General features: G+C 49.2%; 1 protein-coding gene across 1 annotated transcript in view; it reads right to left on the reverse strand.

Annotated features, from left to right (window-relative positions):
- Positions 1 to 5,314: 5,314 nt before the first annotated feature.
- AQP1 (aquaporin 1 (Colton blood group)) overlaps positions 5,315 to 14,908 on the reverse strand; it is a 71,882-nt gene continuing 62,288 nt past the window's right edge. The window contains exons 2-4 of the mRNA XM_060248118.1: positions 11,338 to 11,502; positions 7,463 to 7,543; positions 5,315 to 6,109 (exon numbers count right to left, since the gene is read on the reverse strand). Of these exons, the coding sequence (XP_060104101.1) occupies positions 5,936 to 6,109; positions 7,463 to 7,543; positions 11,338 to 11,502 (420 nt within the window). The 3' untranslated portion in view covers positions 5,315 to 5,935. The remainder of the gene's footprint in view (positions 6,110 to 7,462; positions 7,544 to 11,337; positions 11,503 to 14,908) is intronic.

The raw sequence follows: 14,908 nt of genomic DNA on the forward strand, positions 1-14,908 counted from the left end.
GGGGGGGCGTGGCCTAATATGCAAAGGAGCTCCTGCTAGAATTCCACTCCTGAGCCGCACACCCATGATGTAGCCAATCCTCCAAGAGCTTACAGGGCTCTTCTTACAGGGCCTACTGTCAGCTCCAGGAGGATTGGCTACATCAGGGGGCGTGGCCTAATATGCAAAGGAGCTCCTGCTAGAATTCCACTCCTGAGCCGCACACCCCTGATGTAGCCAATCCTCCAAGAGCTTACAGGGCTCTTCTTACAGGGCCTACTGTCAGCTCCAGGAGGATTGGCTACATCAGGGGAGGTGTGGCCTAATATGCAAAGGAGCTCCTGCTAGAATTCCACCCCTACCTACTAGTATATGATGATGGGATCTTCGACTCTCAAAAGCTGATACCCTAAAACTCTTGTTGGACTCTAAGGCACGGGCAGGTACAAAGCTAATGGTTCTCAGGGCTTTGTTTTGTAGCAGGAGCTCCATTGCATATTAGGCCACACGCCCCTGATGTAGCCAATCCTCCTGGAGCTTACAGCAAGCCCTGTAAGAAGAGCCCTGCAAGCTCTTGAAGGATGAGCTACATCAGGGGGTGTGGCCTAATATGCAAAATAGCTCCTGCTAAAAAAAAAAAAGTCCTGAATAATATATTCAACGGGCGATCAGTTAAGTAGCACAAAGGCATTTTGACAGCAATTCTAAGGCAGTGTACCTGGATATCCATACAAGCAGGGGTGTTTTATAGAAAAATAGGTGGCAGAGCTGATTAGTACAACTCATTAGTATATACCACCACCACCCCCAGCCGAAAGCAACCTGATGCAAGAAAGGAGAACCCCAGGCGAGCGAGGCCTGCTTGGACTGGCTAGAGATCCAGCCAGCCCAAGCAGGCCTCGTTCGCCTGGGGCTTTTCTGTGCCGCCCTGCCCAGTCAAAAGGCAACAAGTCACCTTCCACCCAAAATCACATAAGAAGTGGAGAAAGGGTGGTCCGGGCTTCTCCAGGGGTTAATGAGGGCTGCTGGGGGTGTGGCAAAACCCCTGGTGGCTGGCTGCCCGCTTTCCTAATCCAGGGATTGTTATGCAGCTGCACCTACTATTCAGTGGACCAGGTAGGTGGGGAGGAAGAGAGGGAACTGTCAGAAAGGTTCAGGAGCTGTGCTCCTGTGAGCTCCTGCTGAATCTGAGGCCTGCATACAAGAACCTTGTATAGATTAACTTACCCCAAAGTGTTCTTAGGGCTGCAGTGCGATGGTTATGTGGCATGATTTTCCCAACATTTCCGGCTCAAATGGCCGAATCTTGTGGCTATTGCTACACCATTCCGATGGTAGCAGGAAGGGACAATTCCCTTACCTAGTCTAGACCACCCAGACCTGGATAGCCCAATCGCATCAGAACTCAGAAGCTAAGTAGGCTTGGCTCTGGTCGGTATCTGGAGGGAGAAGATCAAGGAAATTCTGGGTTTCAACCCAGAGGCAGGCAACGGTAAACCACCTTTGTTTGTCTCTTGCCTTGAAAACTCTATAGGATAGCCATAAGTCAACTATGACTTGATGACCAAAAGAAAAAATCCAGACTATCATATCATGCTAAGCGGTATTTTAGTGGTTTCCAGGATCCCAAATAGAACTAATTTGGGGGGTGTAATGGCCAATAAAAAGTAATGAGTCCCATGGCGCAGAGTGGTAAAGCTGCACTACTGCAGTCGGAGCCCTCTGCTCACGACCTGAGTTCGATCCCAGCAGAAGCTGGTTCAGGTCGCCGGCTCCAGGTCAACTCAGCCTTCCATCCTTACGAGGTCGGTAAAATGAGTACCCAGCTTGCTGGGGGTAAAGTGTAGATGACTGGGGAAGGCAATGGCAAACCACCCCGCAAAAAGTCTGCCGTGAAAACATTAACCGTTTTCCCACACAGCTTACCTCGGAGTGACGACCCTCTTCACTGCGCAGCGTCTGCTCGGATTTCCCACCATCTGCTCCGGAGAAGCAGGAAGAGCCGCGGCTTTTGCGTCGCTAATGTAAACTGAGTTTTAGTGATTTACATTTGCGACGCAGAAGCCCTGGCACTTCCTGCTCCTCCGGAGCAGATGGTGGGAAATCCGAGCAGACGCTGCGCGGTGAAGAGGGACGTCACTCCGAGGTAAGCTGTGTGGGAAAACGGTTAATGTGAAAGTAACGTCACCCATAAAAAGTCTGCCGTGGAAACGTGAAAGCAATGTCACCCCAGAGTCAGAAACGACTGCTGCTTGCACAGGACTACCACCTTGGGAAGAGTCCCGTGGCGCAGAGTGGTAAAGCTGCAGTACTGCAGTCGAAGCCCTCTGCTCATGACCAGAGTTCGATCCCAGCGGAAGCTGGTTCAGGTAGCCGGCTTGAGGTTGACTCAGCCTTCCATCCTTCTGAGGTCGGTCAAATGAGGACCCAGCTTGCTGGGGGGGAAAGTGTAGATGACCGGGGAAAGCAATGGCAAACCACCCCGTCAAAAGTCTGCCGTGAAAACGTTGTGAAAGCAACGTCACCCCAGAGTCGGAAACGACTGGTGCTTGCACAGGGGACGACCTTGACCTTTAATGGCCAATAGTGGCAGGATGGGAATTCCATTCTACAAATGAAATCTGTTGGATTCAAGCCGCTTTTCCATAGGGGGAAGGGGTTTTGCCTCACGTTTCTATGTTCTTACCAAAGTAATTATTCTTTTAGACATAAATAAAAGGACAGAAGCCCTAGCTCTAGCCGTGAAAAGGGGTTTCTAGGTACAGAAGTTTAAATATTGTGCCCATTTCATATATTCCTTTGTGCAATGTTGTCCCTGAATTTCCCAGGATTAGCCAGCAAAATGGGGAAGGGGGTTGTATTTGCATAGTTGTGGTTAGATAGATGTGGTTTTTAAGACTTCTGTTAGTAGGTAGAGTCAGGGCTTTTTTTGTAGCAGAAACTCCTTTGTGTATTAAGCCGTACACCCAGGGCTCTTTTTTTAGCGGGAGCTTCTCTGCATATTAGGCCACGCCCTGTAAGAAGAGCCCTGTAAGCTTTTGGAGGATTGGCTACATCAGGGCTCTTTTTCTAGCAGGAGCTCCCCTGCATAATAAGCCACACCCCCTGATGTAGCCAATCCTCCAAGAGCTTAGAGGGTTCTTAGTAAAGGGCCTACTGGAAGCTCCAGGAGGATTGGCTACATCAGGGGGTGCGGCTTATTATGCAGGGCTGTTCTTGCTAGAAAAAGAGCCCTGATACTAGCCAATCCTCCAAAAGCTTACAGGGCTCTTCTTACAGGGCACACTGTAAGCTCTTAGAGGACTGGCTACATCAGAGGGGGTGTGGTCTAATATTCAAAGGAGTTCCTGCTACAAAATAAAAGCCCTGGGCAGAGTCTTCTGATCATGGGTCTGCCCCGTTCAGTTCTTTCCGTGCACCCTAGTTGACTACTGAGTTGGAAATTGAGTACAAAATGTCATTCTCATTTCAGGTCTTTCCACTTGATGCTTAGTTACACTGTTTCTGAGAAAACTTTTCTTCCTTCTCCCTTTCCCACTCTTCCAGCAAGAGGTACACCAAAGGGTATATACAGAAATGATACATTAAATGCAAACATGCCTGGGATTCGGCAGTTTTGTATATCTACGGTGCATCGTGAAGATGAACGCGGATTGACAAACGAAAATAAAGCTCGGCTCACAACTCGTGAGCGGTCGTGTATTTAACGGTATACCCCAACATGATACAGGGAGGCCAGCCTCTAGAAGGACCAGTGTTCCCTCTAAGCTGAGTTAGCGTGAGCTAGCTCACAGATTTTTAGCCTCCAGCTCACACCTTTTTGTCTTGGCTCAGGAAGGAGGACCCTAAAGCACACTAATTGTTGCAGGAGCTCACAACTTGAATGCCAGTAGCTCACAAAGTAGAATTTTTGCTCGCAAGACTCTGCAGCTTAGAGGGAACGTTGCTTAGGACCTGGGGATCCCTCAGAATTAACAGCTCATCTCCAGACTACAGAGATCAGTTCCCTTGGTGAAAATGGCTGTTTTGGAAGGCGGGTTTTGTGGCGTTGTCCTGAACAGGCTTCATCCTCAAAACCCCAGGAGTTTTCCAATCTGGATCTGGCAACCGTACACCTGGCGACCGTAACGAAGGATTTCTGCAGGCAGAATTCCAGGGTCCCTTCCTTATCAACTGTAGGGCCATAGAGTTGGGCAAGGTTTCTTTTCAAATGATGTTTGGGATGGGGAAACCCTGCAAGAATCTTTGTCCGAAGACTTGTATCGGTTCTTGGTAGCCCTGTCAGTGGAAGCCGCTTGAAATGAATAGCCAGGGGTGAAATTCTAGCAGGAGCTCCTTTGCATATTAGGCCGCACACCCCTGATGTAGCCAATCCTCCAAGAGCTTACAAGGCTCTTTTTCGCAAGTTCTTGGAGGATTGGCTCCATCAGGAGGGTGTGGCCTAATATGCAAAGCAGCTCCTGCTAGAATTCCACGGCTGTGAATAGCCAACTAGCACTTTATCGGTCAGATCAAGACCCTGAGCGAATTTTACATCCTCACTGGCAGTCCAGTCTAATAGAGAGGTAAGGTAGAAAAAAAAATACATTCGTTCAAAAAGGTGAGAGACGTAATTTCCAGTCGCAAGAAAAGCAGTCATTATTCAAACCTCTCGACTGGAATTTGCAAGTATATTCCATGTGAATAAAGTTATGCCAAAAGACATAGAGGTGAGCCACCGTGGGAGAGTGCTAGATGTTACGAACCTTTGGTCTAGTGTTTCAGTTGGTCTGTGATTGCCTGGAGGTTTTGGGGGCGGGGCCAGAGGAGGTGGGGCCTGGGGAGGGGAGGGACTTCACAGAGTCCACCTTCCAAAGCGGCCGTTTTCTCCAGGCGAACTATTATGTATTGCCTGGAGGTCAGTTGTGATCCCAGGAGATCTTCGGCCACCACCAACCTGGAGATTATAGATCCAGAGCAGTTTGCCACGTTACTCTGTTGCTGCAAAAGAGTAAAGAGTCCAGTAGTACCTTCAAGACTAACAAGACTAACAAATTTTATTGCAGCATAAGCTTTTGGGAAACACAGCTCTCTGCCGACATAATATCTTATGCTAAATATTCGTCAAAGCAAAAACGGAAGGCAACGAGTCCAATTCTGAAACGCTGCTAAATTTAAAATGCATGCAAGATGTCATTTTCGTTCTAGATCGTTCACTCTGAAGAGCTGTGTCTTTCGAAAGCTCGTGCTACAATAAGATGTGTTAGTCTTAAAGGTACTACAGGACTCTTGACCATTTTGCCCTACTTTGGCCTGATCCACTATAGTACTAATTATGTTCATGTGCACTTCACAGTCTGATGCTGCTAACTTTATTATGGAGTCTAGCCACTTGTGTAGAGTCAATTTATACGCTCAAATACATTTCTGGACCCTGGATCTCTTGATAGGGAACACCACGGCCCCTGAAAATGTTGAAGCCGACCATCGGTTCCATTGGATCTGGCCCGTCCCCATAATTTTTCATCTCAGGAATATGAACCCGAAATCAATCTTTCCCCCCCCGGTTGGCATCTCGTATAAACAATTCTTCAGCATTCATTTTTTTACTGCATTGGCTGGTCATGGGGACTTGGTTGTCCTATGCCAATATATATTAGGAGACACCTCTTTGGATACAGAAACCTAAACTGGGCTTTGTGCAGATCGCCTGAGCTCTCACGTAAAAAATAAACTATTTTTGACCCTATATTTTTTCTCACTGCGAAGCCACCGATATAACAAAGGCCAGCGAGGACAAGAGAGAGAAAAGAGAGAGAAGCCCCGAGTGACTTATAAAACCATTTGGAAGAACTGCTTCTTGTTTCGTAAAGAGTCTATAATACTGATACGAATCTCCAGAAACTGGGATAAGGGTTTTTTTTGTTTTGATATTTTTTTTTTCGCTTTGCTTTTCTTCCTCTCTCTCCGTCCTCCTTTATTTTGGCTTCATCTCCACTCGGGAGTCGTCGACGTCGAGGTCGTATTCTTCCACCTGCCCGCTGGTCCAAACTTTCATACGGTCGGTGATGTCGCTGGTCCTGGGAGCCAGGATGTAATCGTAGATGAGGGAGGCGCTGAGACCTCCAATGATTGGGCCCACCCAAAAGATCTGAAAGACAATGACAGTTAATGGCGGTCCGGTTGTTTCCTGCCTACGCAGGGTCGGCTTACCCACTAGGCAAACTAGGCGACTGCCTAGGGCGTCAGCAGGGCCGGGGCACCGAATCCGGCCTTCCCACCTCCCCTCTAGGCAAACGCCTAGTTTGCCTGCTCCCCGGCCTCCTCCTCCTTCCCCCGCCATGTCAATTTCAATTCCAGGGAACCGGTGGTCGAACGCCGCTCTCTATTTTAAACCCAGTAAGTGTTTTATTTCCTGTTCTCTAATTCTTATTTATTTCTTCTCAATAATCAAAAGAGGGAGGCAGTGGGAAAAGAGGAAGGCTCAACATGACATGGATTGACCCAACTGAGGAAGCCACCACCCTCGGTTTGCAGGACCAGAGGAAGGCTGGTAAGAATAGGACATTTTAGGCATCATTAATTCATAGGGTCACCATCTCTCTGAAGGAAATCGATAACACAACACACACACACACATGAATCAATGGCCTCCAGAAGATCCTAGCATTAACAGCCTTGCTTCGGTCTTGAAGAGCCCCGTGGCGCAGAGTGTTAAAGCTGCAGTACTGCAGTCCTAAGCTCTGCTCACGACCTGACTTCAATCCCCGGCGGTAGCTGGGTTTTCACGTAGCCGGCTCGAGGTTGACTCAGCCTTCCATCCTTCCAAGGTCGGTTAAATGGCTGGGGAAGGCAATGGCAAACCACCCCATAAAATGTCTGCTGCAAAAAACGTTGTGAAAGCAACATCACCCCAGAGTCGGAAACGACTGGTGCTTGCACAGGGCACCTTTCCTTTCCTTTCCTTAGGTCTTGCAAAGCTTGGGGCATGGCTTCCTTTATTGAGTCAATCCATCTTGTGCTGGATTCTTCCTCTTGTCACGCTGCCTTCCACTTTCCCTAGCATTATTGTCTTTTCCAGTCACTCTTGTCTTCTCATAATGAAAAGCTCTGCCCATATACAGGCAATGGCTGAAGTCCATGGAATAAAGTAAAAAATAAATGAAAATGGAGAGAACCACAATAGAGAAGGTTGTCAGTCTCCAGAAGGGACTTAGAGATCTCCTGAAATTGCAACTGATTGCCAGACTATAGAGATTAGTTCCTCTGGAGGAAATGGATGGTTTGGAGGGTAGAATTCAGGGCATTGTAGTCCTTCCGCTTTGTTAACCCTACCGGTGTAGGCTACATTCCCAAATCTCCAGGAATTGCCCAGCCCAGAGATGGCAACCCTAACGTCTCCCATCACACACGATTGATTAGATTTTCCTAGAACAAGAAGCTTTTAGAGGGACATCCATGGGAGTTAATATTTGCCCATTCCACCAAACAACTTGAAACCTACCCAGTGATTAACAAAGTTACCCGTTACCACGGCCGAACCAAAAGACCTGGCTGGGTTAATCCCGCAACCGGTGTAGTCAATCTGTGAGAGGCAAAGAGAAAGACAATTAGGAAAGGGCGCACATCCCACCAGAAACAAGACGATTCTGTCTTGAGAGAAACATCTCCCACTCCTAGCAAAACAGCTACCGAGCAGATTGACTTCAGCACTGGCCTAGCGGGATCAGTGCTCACATTCAAGATGAGGCTGTTCCTCATTTATTATTTACAGTCTGCCCCGTGGTGCAGAGTGGTAAAGCTGCAGTACTGCAGTCCTAAGCTCTACTCACGGCCTGAGTTCGATCCCTGGCGGAAGCTGGGTTTTCAGGTAGCCGGCTTGAGGTTGACTCAGCTTTCCCTCCTTCCAAGGTCGGTAAAATGAGTACCCAGCTTGCTTTTTTGGGGGGGGGGAGCGCAGATGACTGGGGAAGGCAATGGCAAACCACCCCGTAAAAAGTCTGCCCTGAAAACGTTGTGAAAGCAACATCACCCCAGAGTCGGAAGTGACTGGTGCTTGCACAGGGGACCTTTCCTTTCCTTTAACCCAGGGACTAAAGACAGTGCAAGCAACAAAAATGGGACATTCAATAACTAATAATAATAATAATAATAATAATAATAATAGATTTTATTTCTACCCCGCCCTCCCCGCCTAGGCGGCTCAGGGCGGCTCACAACAATTCATACATTAACATAAATGATAAAACATTAAATATAACAATTAAAATTAAACATATAAAAATCAGTTAGTTAAGTTAAAATACATAATTTAGTTATATTATATATATATATATCTGGCAGCAATAAAACTGTTCTGGCGCTGGTTCTGCCAGTTAAGGTAATATTAAAGATGGCGTTTCTTTGTTCCTAGCAACTCAGCAGTCGGTATCGTTATAAGCTTGTCTAAAAAGGGCGGTCTTGCAGGCCCTGCGGAACTGGTCGAGGTTCCGCAGGGCCCGCACTTCCTCCAGAAGCTGGTTCCACAGTGCAGGTGCCGCAACTGAAAAGGCCCGTGCTCTGGTGTTTTGGAGTTTGACCTCTCTCGGCCCAGGGATCGTCATTTTATTTTTGCCCGTTGACCTCAGTGCCCTCTGGGGTTCATATGGGGAGAGACAGTCCCTTAGGTAGGCTGGTCCTCGGCCATATAGGGCTTTAAAGGTAATAACCAACACTTTGTACTGGACTCGGTAGGTAATTGGCAGCCAGTGCAGTCCGCGCAGCCCTGGCCGTATGTGCTCCCACTTTGAGGGCCCCAATAATAGCCTGGCCGACGCGTTCTGCACCAGCTGCAGCTTCCGGGTCCGGCACAGAGGTAGCCCCAAGTAGAGGGCATTACAGTAGTCTAATCTTGAGGTGACCGTTGCATGGATCACTGTTGCGAGGTCGCGGAGTTCCAGGAAGGGGGCCAACTGCCTTGCCCGCTTCAGTTGGAAGAATGCTGACTTGGCCTCCATGGATAATGAAGGCTCCAGTAAAACACCCAAACTCTTTACCTGGCGCGCTGGTTTCAATGGTGCGCCATCGAAAGTTGGGAAAGCTATTTCCCCTCCCAGGGCACCACGACCCACACAAAGGACCTCTGTCTTCGCTGGGTTCAACTTCAACCCACTCAATCTGAGCCACGTTGCTACAGCCTGCAAGGCCCAATCTAGGTTCCCTGGGGCGGAGCCAGGCTGGCCGTCCATTAGTAGATAGAGCTGGGTGTCATCTGCATATTGATGGCAACCCAGCCCAAACCTCCGGGTAATCTGGGCAAGGGGGCGCATATAAATGTTAAACAGCATTGGGGAGAGAACTGCTCCCTGAGGCACCCCACAATCAAGTGTGTGCCTCTGGGATCGTTCACCCCCAATAGCCACCCTTTGTCCCCGATCAGAGAGGAAGGAGGAGAGCCATTGCAAGGCCAACCCCCCAACCCCTATGTCGGCGAGGCAGCGCTTTAGCAACTGATGGTCGACTGTGTCAAATGCCGCCGACAGGTCTAATAACATCAGTACCGCAGTGCCGCCCCGATCCAGATGCCGCTGGAGGTCATCCACCAAGGCGACCAGCACTGTCTCCGTCCCATGGCCCGGTCGAAATCCAGACTGGCACGGGTCAAGAATGGAAGCGTCATCTAGGAACCTCTGTAGCTGCAACGCCACTGCCCTCTCAATGATTTTACCTAAAAATGGTAAATTAGACACCGGACGGTAATTCGCCAATTCGGCCGGGTCTGCTGTACTTTTTTTTTAAGAGAGGGCGAACCAACGCCTCTTTCAAAGGCGTTGGGAAATGCCCCTCTGCGAGGGATCTATTTATGATGTCCCGTAGAGGACATCTAAGCTCCCTCTGGCAAGATTTAATCAGCCAAGAGGGGCAAGGATCCAAATCACATGTTGTTGGGCGAGCAGCAGAGAGGATCCCATCGACTTCCTCCAGGTTGAGCGGATCGAAGCGATCCAGGGCCAAACCCGAAGACAGGCACGGAGCCTCAATTTCACTCACTGTTTCTAAGGTGGTAGGCAGGTCTTGGCGGAGCAATGAGATTTTATCTGCAAAATATTTCGCAAATGCCTCACAGCCAATCTCCAATTCTCTAATGTTTGGTTTGCCTTGTGGCAGTGTTATAAGGTCCCCAATTATTCTAAACAATTGTGCTGGGCGCGAATTTGCAGATGCAATCTTGGTTGCAAAGTAGTTTTTCTTTGCAGCCTTGACTGCCATCTCATAAGACTTCATAAACGTTCTGTAGGATGTTCTCATTGCTTCGTCCCGAGTATGTCTCCACTAATAGGAATAGGAATAGGCATGAACTGGCTCACAAATGATCATTCGTGGTGAATTTTTACCAGAGAGACAGGGGGTGCGGGGGGGAGAGAGGCAGAGAGAGACACAGAAAGAGAGAGAAAGAGAGAGAAGGGGCAGAGAGCGACACAGAGAGACAGAGAGGCAGAGAGAGAGAGGCAGAGAGAGAGAGAACATAAGAACATAAGAGAAGCCATGTTGGATCAGGCCAATGGCCCATCCAGTCCAACACTCTGTGTCACATAAGAACATAAGAGAAGCCATGTCGGATCAGGCCAGTGGCCCATCCAGTCCAACACTCTGTGTCACATAAGAACATAAGAGAAGCCATGTTGGATCAGGCCAATGGCCCATCCAGTCCAACACACTGTATATACTGTGGCTAATAGCCACTGATGGGCCTCTGCTCCATATGTTTTTCCAATCCCCTCTTGAAGCTGTCTATGCTTGTAGCCGCCACCACCTCCTGTGGCAGTGAATTCCACAAGTTAATCACCCTTTGGGTGAAGAAGGTCTTCCTTTTATCCGTTTTAACCCGGCTGCTCAGCAATTTCACCGAATGCCCACGAGTTCTTGTATCGTGAGAAAGGGAGAAAAGGACTTCTTTCTCTATGTTCTCCATCCCATGCATAACCTTGTAAACCTCTATCAGGTCACCCCGCAGTCGACGTTTCTCCAAGCGAAAGAGCCCCAAGCGTTTTAACCTTTCTTCATACTCACCGCCAGAAGATGCCCCAAGGCCACAGAAAGACCGATGGCCAAAGGAGCCGATGAGAGAGGCAGAGAGAGACAGAGACAGAGAGAGGGGGAGGGAGGGAGAGAGAGAGAGAGAGAGAGACAGACTTCCTATTTTCAACCATGAGGTAAATGAGGTCTGTGGAGACAGAAGGAGACTTGACACTGAGGGAGGACTTGGGCCTATGACTCTCAGCCTCTTCTTAGCAGGCCTTCTGAAGGGCTGGGCTCTCAAAAAATTCCTTTGAATATTATTTTTCATCTGGAGAACCTCAGATTGCATGCACACACACACCCGTTACAGATGTTACTCACCGCCAGAAGATGCCCCAGGGCCACAGAAAGACCAATGGCCAAAGGAGCCGATCCAGAGAGGTCATTCCTCCTACGGTCGGTGGTAGCGAGCACGCACAGCACCAGCTGCAGGGTGGCGAAGATTTCAATGCCCAGGCCTTGCCCTGCGTTGATTCCATTGGACAGCTGTGAGGAAAGGAGATGAAGAAGAGGACAAATTATTTCTCGCCTCAATGGTCTGGTGAGGGTGGCACTCCAAAGAGTGGAGGATCAAGGCACAAAAATTTAGGGCTGGTTCAATCGAGTGGTTACTTGCTCCTAATGTCACACAGTATATTGCATACGAACATCTGAAGCTGCCTTCTACTGAATCAGACCCTGGGTCCATCAAAGTCAGTCTTGTCTACTCAGACTGGCAGCGGCTCTCCGGGGTCTCAAGCTGAGGTGGTAAAGCCGCAGTACTGCAGTCCAAGCTCTCTGCTCATGACCTGAGTTCGAACCCAGTGGAAGCTGGGTTCAGGTAGCCAGCCTGAGGTTGACTCAGCCTTCCATCCTTCCGAGGTCGGTCAAATGAGTCCCCAGCTTGCTGGGGGAAAGCACAGATGACTGGGGAAGGCAATGGTGTAGTACCCTATAGCTGTTGCATGGTGCCTTGACACTGTGACCTTTCACAAGTATGGGAGTATCACGAGTTTAGCTACCCAGACAAAAGCCCAGCTGGGACTTTCGAAATGTGGGGAAACAGAGATGTTCTTACGTCTGTCACCTTGAGACAAGTTATTTCTGGATAATTGCCATGGTAGATTTCGGTAAATGTTTTGCGTGTCCCTTGTGCGAGTCTTGTGATTGTGATGACAAAATCTGAGACCAAAATCCTATAAAAATAAAGACTGCTGGCTTGCAAGCTGAGCAATTCTCCCAGGACACGTGTCTTGTGTGGTAGCTTCCTACACAATGGCAAACCACCCCGTCAAAAGTCTGCCGCGAAAACGTTGTGAAAGCAACGTCACCCCGGAGTCGGAAATGACTGGTGCTTGCGCAAGGGACTACCTTGACCTTTTTTTTTTACCAGGCATGCAATGACTGTAATTCTGGCCTAGATCCAGGTGGGCAGCCATGTTGGTCTGAAGCAAGAAAACAAAGTAGGAGTCCGGTAGCACCTTTAAGACCAACAAAGTTGTATTCTGGGTGCAAGCTTTCGTATGCATGCATACCTCTTCAGACAATGGAATGGGGTGCAGTGAGCAGAGCTGCATGCAGCTGGTGGGTACCGCTGGGCATTCTGAACCACGGCCCACCAGCTATTTGTAAAATTGCTGAGCAGCCAGGTTAAAAACGGATCAAAGGAAGTCCTTCTTCACCCAAAGGGTGATTGACATGTGGAATTCACTGCCACAGGAGGTGGTGGCGGCCACAAGCATAGCCACCTTCAAGAGGGGTTTAGATAAAAATATGGAGCAGAGGTCCATCAGTGGCTATTAGCCACAGTGTGTGTGTATGTATAATTTTTTTTGCCACTGCGTGACACAGAGTGTTGGACTGGATGGGCCATTGGCCTGATCCAACATGGCTTCTCTGATGTTCTTATGTGACACAGAGTGTTGGACTGGATGGGCCTTTGGCCTGATCCAGCATGGCTTCTCTTATGTTCAGAATGTTGGACTGGATGGGTCACTGGCCTGATCCAACATGGCTTCTCTTATGTTCTTATGTGACACAGAGTGTTGGACTGGATGGGCCATTGGCCTGATCCAACATGGCTTCTCTTATGTTCTTATGTGACACAGAGTGTTGGACTGGATGGGCCATTCGCCTGATCCAACAGGGCTTCTCTTATGTTCTTATGTGACACAGAATGTTGGACTGGATGGGCCATTCGCCTGATCTAACATGGCTTCTCTTCTGTTCTCTTCTGTTCTTATTAACTCTGCTCACTGCACACCATTCCATTGTCTGATGAAGTGTGCATGCATATGAAAGCTTACATTCTGAATAAAACTTTGTTGACCTTAAAGGTGCTAGCAGGTAGGTAGTCCCTTGTGCAAGCACCAGTCATTTCCGACTCTGGGGTGACGTTGCTTTCACAATGGTTTCACGGCAGACTTTTTACGGGGTGGTTTGCCATTGCCTTCCCCAGCCATCTATGCTTTCCCCCCAGCAAGCTGGGTACTCCTTTTACCGACCTCGGAAGGATGGAAGGCTGAGTCAGCCTCGAGCCGGCTACCTGAACCAGCTTCCGCTGGGATCGAACTCAGGTCGTGAGCAGAGGGCTCCAACTCCAGCACTGCAGTTTTACCACTCTGCACCGCAGGGCTCTTTAAAAGTGCTACTGGGCTCTTATTTTGTTATTCTGGCCTTGCCCTGAGTCTCCCTTTCCTTTCATCCCAACAAAATGCAGAGGGGTGAGGAAAGCATTTCAAAAAATGTGCTGAACTGATCCAATTCGATCACGACGGGAACTTGCGCCAACACATCTTTATTGGCAGCTTTTGCAAAGAAATGTGTTAATTGGAACCAGACGCCCGTTCTTGAAGTAGAAGGTCATTGGTTTCTAAGGGATAATGCCTGCTGAACCGTCTCGCCTTCGTTTTCTGCATTTTAGAAAAGCCCTAAAGATTGGGTTTTGCACCAAGCTGTGCTCAGAGGCTGCTGTATGAACGAGCTTACAAACACACATTTCATTAGTTTAAACTTTTCTCACTTTCTGAAACAAAGCGAAGATCATACTCCCGCCTTAAGCACTCTTTTTTTACTTTGAGAATTGTTTTGTCTTGAACATAAGCTGTTGTACCGCATGGCGATCACTACAGAGGCGACCTGTGGGTCCCCGGATGTAGCTTGCCAGATGCCCCGCCCAACAAGATCTGTGGCGGGAAGTTTGACTGACCAGGATTGGACTGGTCAGACAAGGGGGCACTTCCAGGTAATGTATATAAGTGGGACCCGGCCCGCGTGTTCCCTCTCTTGTAATGTGCTACTGAATAAACCATGTTGCATTCAACCCATCTCAGTTCTCAGTACATTACAGTGGCGACGAGGATGGGATTTTAGCCAGCCCACTCCAGAGGGGCTTCGCGGATCTGGTCGGAGACGAAGGAGGCAAACCGTTTGGAGACCGACACGCCCGCTGCCGCAGCCACCATGGCTAACCAGAGCAGAACCACGGGCTGTCTCGAAGAGTTCAACCCCGCTACTCGGGAGAGGTGGGAGACCTACACGGAGCGGGTCGAGTGCTACCTTCAAGCGAACAGGATAGCGGAGGATAGCCTAAAGAGAGACGTCCTCCTGAGTGTCTGTGGAGAGGCCACGTTCGAGATCGCCAAGGGTCTCTCAGCCCCCGCGAGGATCACAGAGAAGACGTACGAGGAGATAGTCAGACTCCTCACCGGGCACTTCTTGCCCCAACCCTCACTCATCGCCCGTCGGTTCCTTTTCCACAAGAGGGACCAAGAGGCGGGAGAGACGGCAGCGGACTACCTGGCTGCCCTCCGCCAAATCGCGGGCAACTGTAGCTTCGACAAGCTAGAGGAGACCCTGAGGGATCGTTTCGCCTGCGGCCTGAGGGACGAAAGACTGCAACAAAAGCTCTTGG

The sequence above is a fragment of the Heteronotia binoei genome, chromosome 10, assembly GCF_032191835.1.
Source record: "Heteronotia binoei isolate CCM8104 ecotype False Entrance Well chromosome 10, APGP_CSIRO_Hbin_v1, whole genome shotgun sequence".
Lineage (NCBI taxonomy): Eukaryota > Metazoa > Chordata > Lepidosauria > Squamata > Gekkonidae > Heteronotia > Heteronotia binoei.